The 12871-nt window shown below is 39.8% G+C and overlaps 1 protein-coding gene across 2 annotated transcripts in view; it reads right to left on the bottom strand.

The window, feature by feature from the left end:
* Positions 1 to 2361: 2361 nt before the first annotated feature.
* The window catches only part of CEP135 (centrosomal protein 135), a 66085-nt gene continuing 55575 nt past the window's right edge, over positions 2362 to 12871 (bottom strand). The window contains exons 23-25 of one of the 2 annotated variants that reach the window (XM_019553293.1): positions 10608 to 10712; positions 7733 to 7879; positions 2362 to 3856 (exon numbers count right to left, since the gene is read on the bottom strand). In XM_019553293.1, the coding sequence (XP_019408838.1) occupies positions 3832 to 3856; positions 7733 to 7879; positions 10608 to 10712 (277 nt within the window). In that variant the 3' untranslated portion in view covers positions 2362 to 3831. The remainder of the gene's footprint in view (positions 3857 to 7732; positions 7880 to 10607; positions 10713 to 12871) is intronic. The other variant, XM_019553294.1, reaches the window with a different exon arrangement.

Raw genomic sequence — 12871 nt, 5'->3', positions numbered from 1 at the left:
AACGCACTATAATAGAGTTCCTGGTGTACTTAATTAGTCCTGGGCGTGTTACAGATGGATCCCCACAAATGTGGCAGTAGTACTGGAGTGGGCCCCACAAGGGATGTACTGGCAGCCCAGTGTTTCTTGGGGCTTGCCAATTTTTATAGAAGATTAATTTGGAATTTCTCTGTACTGATGGCCCCATAACAGCCCTCCTAAAAAAAGGGAATTCACTTCCATCAGACACAGGAGGCCAAAGCTGCTTTTGATTGCATCAAGCAAGCCTTAAACAGCACCTCATCCTCACATACCCCAACCCAGCCTTCCTGTTCATGATGGAAGCTAATGCCTTCAACTTTGGCATTGGAGCAGTCCTGTCCCAATGCAGTAGGGCCCGAGGACTTTTACACTCTTACATCTACTACTCAAGGAAAAGCACACCTGCAAAATATAAGTATGATATTTGTTATAAGGAGCTCCTCACCATGAAAGGAGGGGCAAGAAGTTTAAGTCTTTTTTGCTTAATTTATCTTTCTAATGTTTAAATCACCCATTCAGGCTAGTAGAGCTACTGTTTCCTCAAAAGCAGTCAGTTAAAAATCAGCATTTTTCATTACTGGCAACTACCCTATTTTAATGTTTTATACAGGGACTGTCATAAATTTTATACAAGGGACTGTCATAAATAAGTATTACTTCTGCTTTATTATTTTTTTCTAGCCTTCCCACTGACAACTGTAGAAAAGGGTGTGAGCCTGACAATCTAGGACAAAAATATTTTGCTCGTCATAACCCCTTGTATGACACAATTTGTGTCCACTACTCTGTCTGTCAACTCACCCCAATTGGGAGACTTACAATTAGCAGAGAAACTGTCGTACTTGATCACGCACAAGCTTGATGCAAAAGAAAAACTATTCCTCAAAAGAAATACAACACCACTGTACGAAACAACAACCACAATACCTGCAATTCAAAAAATCACAATCTCACCGAATGGTAGCAGGCTTGTTTTTAAAATATTAGGACCAAGAATTAAACATGAAAGAATTTAAAAAGTTGACACACACCAAATTAAAGTTGCTGAAATAATTCAGAACTTTTTTCATTGTTCTATACTTATTAAGCAAAATTAAGTCATTTTAAAACAAAGTTGCATAACTGAGTTGATTTTATTTGCATTACTTACAAATAAAGGGTATAAAATAAGAAAAAAAGATAAAACAATAAATCCAATATAATCTAGTTTGAAATGCCATTTTAAACTTACAAACTGGATGCCACAAACTGGGATACTTGAGTATGTTGGAATAGTAATGTAGTATCAACTGTGTTAGGTAAACCTTCAATTCCAAATATCTGGATACTAATATAAAGGTTAGTTGAGAGTAATGAAATTAACAAGTGTACTTAGCATGCTGGTTACTAAACTGAACAATTTCCTGATTTTGAAGTAAAAAGTTAGATCAAACACTGATTTTGAGTCAGTTGGAGTGTGGTATATTCCAAAGAATGGAGCACGTATTCTTTCTACTAAGTATTTATTTAGAATCATAGAATTAAATGACTAGAAGGGACCTGTAAGATCATCAAATCCAGTCCCCTGCCATAGGCAGGTGGTTATTGGGCTCAAACAAGCTCAACGAGGTGCCTGTCCAGCCTCCTCTTGAACATCTCCAAGGAGGGTGACTGGGAGCGTGTTCCAAATTCTAGATACCCTTATGGAAAAGAAGTTTTTTCGGATGTCCAACCTAAAATTTTGCTCAATTAGCTTGTGCCTGTTGCTCCTTGCCCTCCTTGGGTGTAGCTTTCTGAAGAGTTGCTCCCCTAGATCTTGGTGTTCACCCTTGTATACAGATATCAAGTCACCTCTTGGTTTTCTCTTGCTCAGATTGAACAAACCTAGTTCCTGGAGTCTCTCTTCATACGGTCTATCCTCCAGGCCCCTAATAATATCAATGGCCCTTCTCTGTACCCTTTCGAACTTATCCACACACCTTCCTGGTGTGGTGCCTAGAACTGGACACAGTACCCCAGCTGTGGCCTCACCAATGCCAAATAGAGAGGGAGGAGCACCTCTCTGGATCCGCTTGCAACACATCGGCTGATACACACCAGAGTTCTATTAGCTTTGCTGGCAACTTCATCGTACCATTGGTTCATATTAATCTTCTGGTTCATTGTCACCCCCAGGTCCCTTTCAGATACAGTGCCAGCCAGTGGACCACCACCTGTTGTATAGCTGTGGTGAAGGCTCTTCTTACTCAGATAAAGGACCTGACACTAGAAAGTTTAATAGTTAAAAGGAAGTAAAAGACTTAAAAGATATCATTAAGTTTATAATGACAAAACACGCCACATTAAGACCAGAACAAATAATTATGTATGCATACATTTAATTAGAATATTAAACGATTATTTTCCAGTTAAAACACATGTCTTTATTAAATGAAAACGGTAACAATCTTAGTGCAAAAATACAAGGGAGACAAAGAATAGAAAAGTTCAGAATTTGATTCCTTCAAGTCATGCTATTCCTTCCTGCTCTCTGTAATGGAATTTGATAACATACAGTCTTTTCTTCAGCTATTTTGAATGGAATGCTGTAAAGCAGTCAACATGGATGCACTGCCACAGTGCAGATTTGCCTTCCCAATTCCTATGTGCAACACCAAGAAATGTCACATTATTTTTCTAATACTTAGTACTATTCTACTTAAACATTGGAGTAGAATACTTAATTATGAGTCCAAATATCTGACGTAAATGAACTTCAATAAAGTATTCTAAAGATAACTCATAATAATGCTTTATGATCTAAATTGGTAATAACTGTCTTTCGTGTTTATTAGACATTTCTTAGAGATGCATTTTTACTGCACATCCATAGAAGATGTGTGCCATAATATAAGGTCCTCTGTCACCACTTTAAAGACTTGAGCTCAACTGTATGAATGAGTCCTGATTTTGTTCTGATCTTTTAAAAAAATAATTTTGAAAAGTATTTCCAGATTTGGTTTGGCATTACATATATGGTACAATTCAGTTACGTATGATATTGAAAGTATTAATGTGTTCTTCCATTGCTTTTCATTGGAAAAATACAATATTTAAAAATAAAAATGACATTACAAAAACATTATGGAAGACTAGGAGCAATATTTTCGTAAGAATTTGTGTGTAAAATTTTTTTCTAAAAGACAGTTATTGATATGGCACTGTTTTTGATTAAGAAAAAAAGTCTACTCTGAGATTGATAGTGCTTTCACAAAGTGAATGGACATTCGTCATGATACGAGGTTGTATAAAGGCAATGATGTGTAAACAAAAGTTTTGTAAAAAATCCAAATACACAGAAAACCATTAGATGCATAATAAATATTTTATGGCTCAGCATTTTTTTTCCTAAAAGAAAAAGACAGAATCTTTCATTGCTTTACACTGCCCTGCACCATTGAATGTGCAAACTTTTGGAGTTTTATCTGATATAAGCAAATGGAAATAAGTGGCAAAATGAAATCAGAGGCTGTCATATTAGTTACCCAGAGCCAGCTTCATTCTTTTACACAAATATATTTATAGAGCTATTATATTAGCCTTACAAAATTGCTATAAGACTTCAGCGTTGGTACAAAAGCAGACATTGGAACAATTAAAAGCACCCATCATAAACAGGTCATCCACAGGTAACTGAAAGAGTAGAATTGTGTAAGGCTGACTATACTCTACACATATATACAATTCACAACTTATTACTGATCTGAAGAAACCAGAGGTAGAATTCATGCCAGACTTCATAATTGTCAGAAGTCCTTGTAACAAGTTAATCCATCTATTATTGTTTTAGGCTTAAGATTCCTTGAAGCTCACGTTTCTGGAGGAGAAGAAATTTCAAAATAAAAAACAGTATTTTTAGAAAATCAATCTGGGACAAAATATATTAAATTTATTTCTGTTCTTCATCATATGCATTTATAAAGAGAGATAATTAGCCATGTTAATCTGTAGTCAAGCAGAAGGTAGGACAGGGAGTTACTTTAGAGAGTAAGTCATTTAACAAGGCATGAGTTTTCACATGCAACAGAGCAGCAGGGCTGTGGCTTGGGAGTGATGGGCACCAGCATATCAGGGCTGCTCAGCTGCAGCTGGAGCCATGTACTAGTGAGAAAAGAGGGCAGGAGGAGCTGTGATTTTCTATGATAAAGAAAACCAAAATCAAATGCCAAAATATATAGATGTTTAGAATTTATTTTACTATAATGACTGAGACACTGGTACGCTTCCAAACTGCTTTAAAATTGTAAATATATTAATAAAACATTGTGTTCAACTGATACCTATATATAGTAGCATTTCATTTTAACTGCAGAAAAACAGGGATGGGGGGGGAGGGTTTAATCAGAATCTTGGATTTTTAACCAGAGAAGTTGCAATTTTTAAACAGAGAAAACCAGGATCCTGGGTGATCGGGCTCACTGGTCAGGCACCCCTGGTGGCAGGAGGAAAGCAGTGGATCAGCCTGCCTCTCGCCTCCTGTCTAGAGAACAGACCTTTGTAGTGCCACAAATGAACATAGGTCCAAGGCCTAAGTGGTGCAGCATGCATTTGTCACTGCAGAGTACCATAATACATTACAGTGTAAGGACAGTACATCACAAGCATATCTGAAACTCAGCAATGGGCCAGTTAATCTTCTTGCTTCTGTTTGAGAGGCTCTTTTTGCATAAAATGAAAAGAGAATTGCAAGTGGGGGGGAAAAGATGTACATGAGAATTCTTGACTATGAACCTCTAATTTCAGAAACACTTGATTTGTCAATACTAATGGAAGAGACACTATTAATAATACAATGAACCCAAGCAGGGTTTAAGGTATTAATTAAAAGAAATCTTATTAATTTTGGGTCTGGAATAGTCTCTGGAGAATGAAAACTGTAAAAGCCAAAACAATTCACACAGTATTGGGCAAATTAGTGAAAACTTTGCTGAATGTTTCTTTCTTAAGAAAAAGCTTAGTTCTGATGGAAAAGTCTACGAAGAGCAATCCCACTTATTTTTTTGCCAGAAAAGGAGAGTTTTTATATACTATTACATTTTTTAATGGTTTCCATATACTCTTCACTTGCTAACATTGGTCTGTTTCACACTAGAAAAGGAAAAAGTACAAAATGATTCCTAGGAACAACCAGAGCTTATTTCACTGTCCTTTGACTTTAACTCTTCATTGAGCTGCAACAGGTACGAATGGGAGGACTGAGGCATACAAACTAGAAACCTAGGTGATGAAGTGGTGCGCTCTTTCCCCACCATACAAATTTTTGTCTCTGTATTTATTAGAGGTGCACCAATACACCAGTCAATATCGTATCAGCATCAGTAAAAGGAAAATTTACATTATTGGCTTTTTTTGGGCTGATAATGTCACCAATAAATGCCACATGCATGCACGTAGCCACAGCATGCATGCGGTCAGCCCAGCAGTGTGGAGAGCAGCATCCAGCTGGTAAGTCTGTTGGGGGGAGGAAGAGGCCGAGAGCAAGGACAGGGCATGGGGGAGGGGGCAGATCAAGGCCCCCGTGATGAGGGAGTGTAGTTGGGGTTCGGGCAGGTGCTGCCCATCTGGAGCAGGGAGGGGCAGAGTGTGGAATGGAGCTGCAAGCAGCTCATTTGGGGTGGGGAGCAGCTCCTGCTGCTGCACGCACCTCCCGGGGAGGCACACGCCCCCTAGGTCTGTGTATGGGGCGAAGGCAGGCTGTCTGCTGGGGCCAGGGCAGTGCCAGGCTCTTCCCAGAGTGTGGGCCTGGGCCGAGGCTGCGCTTGGGGCATGTGGTGGCGGCACTGGCAAAGGGGGCTACCCCCACCCCAGAACTCGCCATAACCCCCCCGAACACCCTCTCCCAGCACCACCACCTGCCCCAAGCATAGCCCTGGCCAATCCTTCTCCCCCGCCAGGAAAAGCCCAGTGCCACCCCTGGTCCCATACTGCAGCAGCAGCACACCCTCGCCCAGGGGGCACATGCCACCCCCATGCCTCCCCTGGGGGTTCCCCCCACAACCTCAGTTCCACGCCATGCCCTGGCAGGGCAGCACCTGCCCCAGCACCACTCCCTCCCTCCCTCACTATGGAGGCCTCAATCTACTCCCCCTCTATGCCTCTTCCCTCCCCTCTGCCCCTTCTCCCCAGCAGACTTACCAGTTGGATCCTGCTCTCAAAGCTGCTGGGCTGCATATTGGCAATTGGATCAGTATCGTCCAATATGACTCATTCATAATCAGCCATTAGTATAGGCTCAAAAATTCTTTATCAGTGCACCCCTAGTATTTATCTTATCTACTTTTGGTATATATATTTTAGCACCTTTGATGTTAATAAGCAGTTTCTAGGGCCAGCAGCTAACATTAAGACTCCTTAAACCTGCATTTCAGACTTATCATTATTAGAATTATGATTCAGGGACACTGAATTGTGACACTTATTCTTGATCATAAATATCACTGCAGCAAAAGCCGTGTTATCTGGCACCTTACAAACTAGCATGCTCAATTAACCAGCATGCCAGTTGACGCAGCAAAAGCGAAACTGGAAGTGCCCACCATGGCACTTCCAGATTTGCTGAGCCCCCATGGCCTGGGGCACAACAACCTGCACGGGGTCCTCCTCCCTGTGCCCGGGCACACTGATGCAGCCAGAGGGGCAGCAGCTCGAACAGGCAAAGACACCTGTTCAGGCCTGTCAGGTAACCGGCATATTACCCACAGGTGCCGGATAACAAAGCTTTTACAGTACATTAAGCACCGAGGCAAAAACTAAGGAAGAAGCCAGCAGCATCTCTTCACACATGTTTGCATTCTGCTATTTTACATATGGCTTGAATGGTAGGCAAATGTTGCCAAAAATCTATCATTGAACAGAAGGTAGGTTAGATGGGTATAATTTTTGGCCTGTAGTCCTTACTGTTTTCATATGGGAGGAAAACAGCCTTAGCTTTTCTCTACAAAAATAGGAAGCTTGGATACTGCAAGGCACAAAGAAAGAGGAAGGATAAATGGTTCTTTTCCCTCTAATATTGTAAAAGGAAGTCCTCTGGCTCTCAGAGTATTAGCCACACAAGCAGTTTTCACCATACTAGTGTCAGTTAGCTAGATAAAATAGCCTTTTTATCAACAGAGCAATATGATTTTTGTATATCTTTGAGGCAAGACTACATAGGCAAGCTCTGGTGCAGGGACTGTTTACAAGAGACTTACAAAGTATATCGACATTTCTGAATATAGTATAGATATTGGAGAATCATCTACTTTTGACATGGAGAGATGCAGTGCATACTGTACAAACAAAACTGATGCAAGGAAAGAAGTTCATTAGGCTGTACAAATGTCCAAGTTCTGGCCAGTACAGGCCACTCAGTCAGACATGGGGTAGGCATGCCTGACCTATTATTGAAAAGTTTTAATAACTTCAGAATTTTAAAAGCTGTGAATTTATATGACAGTCCTGTTCTATAAACAAAGAAATAAAAGTAGAAATCCCTTAGCTTTTGGAGAATAATTAGCAGGCAGTGTTTTAAGTTAATATTTTTAGTGGTTTTAGCACCCTTTAAATTATTAGCATTAATGTTTAAAATGTCATATACACCAAAACATAAGTTGCTTTGGGTTTTTGATTTTTTTTCCAGTTTCAGTTTAAAAAAAAAAACAACCCTTAACTTTCAAAGTTGACAATTAACCCAATGATGCAATCAAAAACTTACTTTTCTGCTGTTACACGATCAACCGACCTTGCGGTTGCACGCTCTGGAGAATGTGAAGGAGATCTTAATGTCGAACTAAGTGGAGATGAGGAACGTAGAGAAGATGTGGAAAGACCATGTCGACGCATCTCCTGAATTGCACGCTCTCTACCGAGTAGATGTTAAAATGATTTTTAATTTGTACTCATGTTATAGTTTTATCACTACCATTACTTTCATAATTTGTTCTAGGATGCTACTTTATATATAGAAAGTAGAGGATAAAAGATGATGAAAGGTGATACATTTAAATAGATATATGTACACTTTAAGTCCAAATGTTCCAATGACATTTAAGGGACACAGCAAATATAAAGATCTATGTAAGCTCTATTATAAATAACACTTAAGTACTATAAATAAAAGATCTGAAGAAAATACTGTACTTTAAAAAAAAAATATATATATATATATGAAAAATGACAGTCAGGTTTTGCTCTTGCAAGTTTAGTCTAGATTCCTCTTGTTTGTATGGTCTCCAGGATAGTGACAGGAGAGGAAAATAAATCAATTTATTACAGTTTTTTTTTTAATAGATTTACAGTACCATGCATCTATAAAATCTGGGATGGGATGCAGAATCTAACTACTGCATTTACTTGAATAAACAACCCTGAATATAAGATGACCACACCCCCACAGTAATTAGATTCTCTATATGGAAAATGTATAAACTTGTTATTTTTCAGGTATAAAATCTACTTATTGGAGGTTTGCCTTGAATGGTCCCCCCCTCCCACTGCTACAGCAGGGAATAAATCTGGAGGGTCAGGTGGCCCCCTTGCCATCTGACTCCCAACTTCTTCCTCTTGCAGCCCCTCCCCACCACTTTACTATCAGAACCTGCTCTCTCCTAAGCACATGGAAATGAGAGGCAAATTTGAAAACATTGACTTAGAAATAAACATACCTGTAGTAAATTTGCATATAGGCAAATTACTATAGCTACCCATAAACTTACTTCATCCAGAATTGATGCATTTTACCTTTTTTAAAACTGCTGCAAGTTTTAGCACAGGTGCTCCAGAAACATACTTTTGAGCAGCATTTTGGCACTTACTTATATGTAGCCCAAACTATGCATGATATCAGTCCAAAGCCAAAGGCTCCTGATATACCACAATTTGTTGGGCTGGGCCCCAGCAGAGTCAACAATATTTCAAGCCATGGTAACCCCACAGCTCAGCCTTGTTCAGTATGTGTGTACTCCAGATACCCCCTACAAAGGAGCCATGTGCTAATTAGCCCTCACTTATGAATGGAGCCAGGTATTCTCGTTACGAGTCCTGGGAGCCTCCAAAAATGTATGGGCACTGACAGACATGAAAAAGCCCCACAAAAACATCACTTTACTGGAATACGACCTGGCTCTGCAGCATCTGTATAGACTGGGAAGCGCCCAATCTATCCAGACTTTGGGTAAGCTGGGTCCATCTAACGCAATGCCTCTTTTGGGCATGTTGTGCACTTGGTGCAGCATCATGCCAAGCTTAAAGTAAAGCACCATTTTCTTTTCACATCTGTAAACAGCCTATATGCAGATAAGGTGTAGGGCAACCTGGTTCAGCTCTGTCTCATAATCATGTGTGACAGGCTGAGAAAAGGGATGAACCCCTTAGGGCCCTGTTTGGTGATGTTTGCCAAACATCTAAGGCTAGTGAAGATACAGGAATCATTAGAAGTGGGAAAGAAAAGTACAGCTCAGCTCTGGGAGTAAAGAGGGAATCACAATGTATGCAATGTAGTGGATCACCATGACTTGAAAAAGAGTTGGCACTAAGGAGGACTGAGCACAGCAGCTGCTACCATACATCTTATTCAGATGGGATGGGCTGCACTAACTTACTCTCTCTGAATGCTGCCCTGGTATTGCAGGATCTCTAGGCCCAGTGCTCCTACTCTCCTGGGGGAACAACTGCCTGTTCGTATGTTGGCGGGGTTTTTTGTTTTGCTTTTTTTAAGGGTCACACAAAAAAATGGTTCCAATCAGTATCTTTGCCTTGGCAGAGGAGATCCCATGATCACGAAAGTGGTTTACCCAAGTGAGGCCTGTCCCTTGCACTCCAGTCAGGCAGGCTGACCCTGCAAGTTTTAATGGCAAAATTTTGTGGAAATAGTGGATTGTATTCATACTTCCCCTCTGGCTTACTCCTTAGCCTTCTGGCTAGGAGTGAAACTCAGAGGCATTTGAACCCCAAGGCCTCAGCCTGGGGCTTGCATTTAAGATGCCTGCCATGGATTGGGGGAGTATCTGAAGTCCAAGACCAATGGGTCTAGGAGGGAAGATATCTGCTCGGTTGTAGAGTCACATAGACTTGAATGACTGAGCTCTGCTCAACTGAAATTTAGAACTTGACTATTGGGCTTTGCTCAACAAAATTCAGAACTTATTTGGCCCTTGAAAAGAAATTTAAGAAAAAAAAAAAATCAGTATGTTTGCCTACTACAGGCCATGTGTTTTATAGTTATGTCCAATGTTGGCTGCATTTAATCAGCTTCACAGCTGATTTTCATTACTGAGCACATGCTGCTTTTGGCAGCAGTCTAATGATAGACAGTATAGTAAATAAAGTTTCTTTGTATGCGAATGTAAAATTAGGAGCTTTTTCCCCCATGCTGACTGGGGGAAAAATCATCTTCAAGTAAATATGGTATATTATTTTTTTAAAAATTAAACAAGTTTCAGGTTTAGAATAATGGACCTCAGACAGGACTAAAGACAGCAGAAAACCATCACATCCATAGGTACTTTTTCCAAGCTATTAATGACATGACAAGATCAGGGGGTGGGGTCTAATGACCTCTTCACTGCAATTACAGTAAAGCAGCAGTTTACCGTTCAAATCGTTCAGTTGTCAGTTGCCTTTTTAAAACATCACAGTCGGTCTGCAGCTGTGCAACTTTACTTCTAAGTGCAGAAACTTCTCTATTATGACTGGTTCTAAAAGAATAACAAGAAGCAACAAAGAATTTTTTAATACTGTAAAGGAATGATGATAATAATAGTAAAAAGGAAAAAAAATGCAATAGATGTTACTGCTTAAAGCCCAAAATAAATTTGAAAAAACAAGAAGTGAAACTGCAACAAGCCAGATGTGATGAGAACTGAATGAATATAGTCGAATTCAGAAATCTAGTCTGAAGTATGAACCTGGCAAGTACCTCAAACATTCTTGTTACAGGGCATCCCTATTCCTTTCTGGATAAAATTATATACAGGCATGTTCATGTGAAAAGGCAGACAACTAAGAATTATTATTTTTATTAATCTATTGTGCATCTTTAATCCTATTAATGAAAAGCTATTCAACTTTCAAAAAAAAAGCCAAAGCATTAAAATGCTCCTGAAAGATACAAAATTAATGACACAGCATCGTAACAAGTTGAAGATGGTTTAATTGTAACAGCTGAAAAGAAAAGCAGCCCAGCCAGTCTTAAGTGCCAGTGAGATGTACTTCTCAGATAACTAGCTGGCATATTTTAAAGCTGCTTACCAATACCATTAACTACTCTCAGTAGAAAGCAGGAATACTGTCAAGAACCTAAGGGTAGAGAGCAGCTAGCCCAACTCAGAAGATGCAAAGCTACATTATTCCATGTTATTCTTCAATAGTAGTAGTAATAACAGTCAATTCTGGAGGCTTACAACTACGGAGGATTTATAACTATAGCCCCAAACTGAGGAAACCTATGCTGATTTTCCAATTTAATCACAGGTTTTTGTTTGAAACTTAAACTACCCATGTGCCTCAATATTTTCATCTGTGCAGTAGAGATATTTTCCTGACTGAAAAAAGAAGTTGAAAAGATGAAATGTTATTACTAAGCACCATATAAAGAAAAATACGCAGACAGAAAAGCATGGCTGACCGTTGCAAACCCAAAGCTAGAAAAAAATCCAAACTTTTCAGACTGCTTTCACTGAAAAACCACTGCAGGTCACTATTAACTAGGAATCCAGTTATATAATGAATGCATCTGTAGATAAATTTGAACTGATTGGATTAAAACTTCTTTCAAAAATATTTGTAAATGATCTGGTAGCATGCAACATATCTGGGACTAGTATGTCACTGAAAGCCCTATATCAGGACTGTTTAGGTACAGCAGGATGCAAGTCCCTGGGCCACAAGCTGCACAGACAGCCTCTGGGTTTCCTCACGTGGCTCAGGCAGCCCACTTCCCTCCCCATGCTGCGTGTACAGCCTGGCTTTTCCTGCAGTGCAAACTACACAACCTTCCTCTTGGCTGTGAATCGCAGGCAATCAAGCCCTTCTTTTGCCATGTGGGCAACCCACCTCTTCTATGCTGCTGCACATGCAACACCCTCCAGCCAGTCTGCCTTGCTCACTCCTAGCAAGGTGGGCTGGGAAGCAGGAAGGAGAAACCTGGATCGTGGGAAGGGAAGAGTGAGCACAGAGATTCTAACTGCCACAGCAGCAGGAAGAATGCAGGATGCAGCAACCATGCAGGAACCCAGGAGCTGCATGTTAGTCTATTAAGTGTGCAGGTCAGGTGCCACCAGCTGGACAGTCCTGCACTATATTGAAGGCACCAGCTGTTTTGATTGCAGGGCAAAGCTATCAATTCACAGGAGGTAAACAAAACAGAGGAATGGTAATTTACTATTTGCCTTATTCGCAAATGAAATTCTTTAAAAAAAAAAAAAAAAAAAAATCTCTTGATCCAACTTGTTAACAACAGATGTAGAAAACAAGTTTCAGTTATCTCTGCTATCTCCTTGTAGGTCCTTCAAAGACACTCTAGCAAACTCTTTCAGGAATTATATTTTGATAATTCAGGACCCGATATTATTGGAAACAAATGGAAACAAACATTTTTGTAAATGCTGAGGTCATTCACTATATTAAAAAACCCAGTAAAAGTAAAGTTAGCAAAGTCAAAGTCAATCACTAAAAAGCTAAAGAAGTGCCAGAATTAAGGATGTCCTCCTATGTATAAGAATTAGGGTATACAGGCATACCTCAGCGATATTGGGGGTTCAGTTCCAGACCACCGCAATAAAGCGAATATCGCAATAAAGCGAGTCACACAAATTTTTTGGTTTCCCAGTGCATATAAAAGTTATGTTTACACTAT

Source organism: Crocodylus porosus, unplaced genomic scaffold (genome assembly GCF_001723895.1).
Source record: "Crocodylus porosus isolate Cpor-Errol unplaced genomic scaffold, CroPor_comp1, whole genome shotgun sequence".
NCBI classification, from domain to species: Eukaryota; Metazoa; Chordata; order Crocodylia; family Crocodylidae; genus Crocodylus; species Crocodylus porosus.
This window is presented reverse-complemented; position numbering and strand designations above follow the sequence as displayed.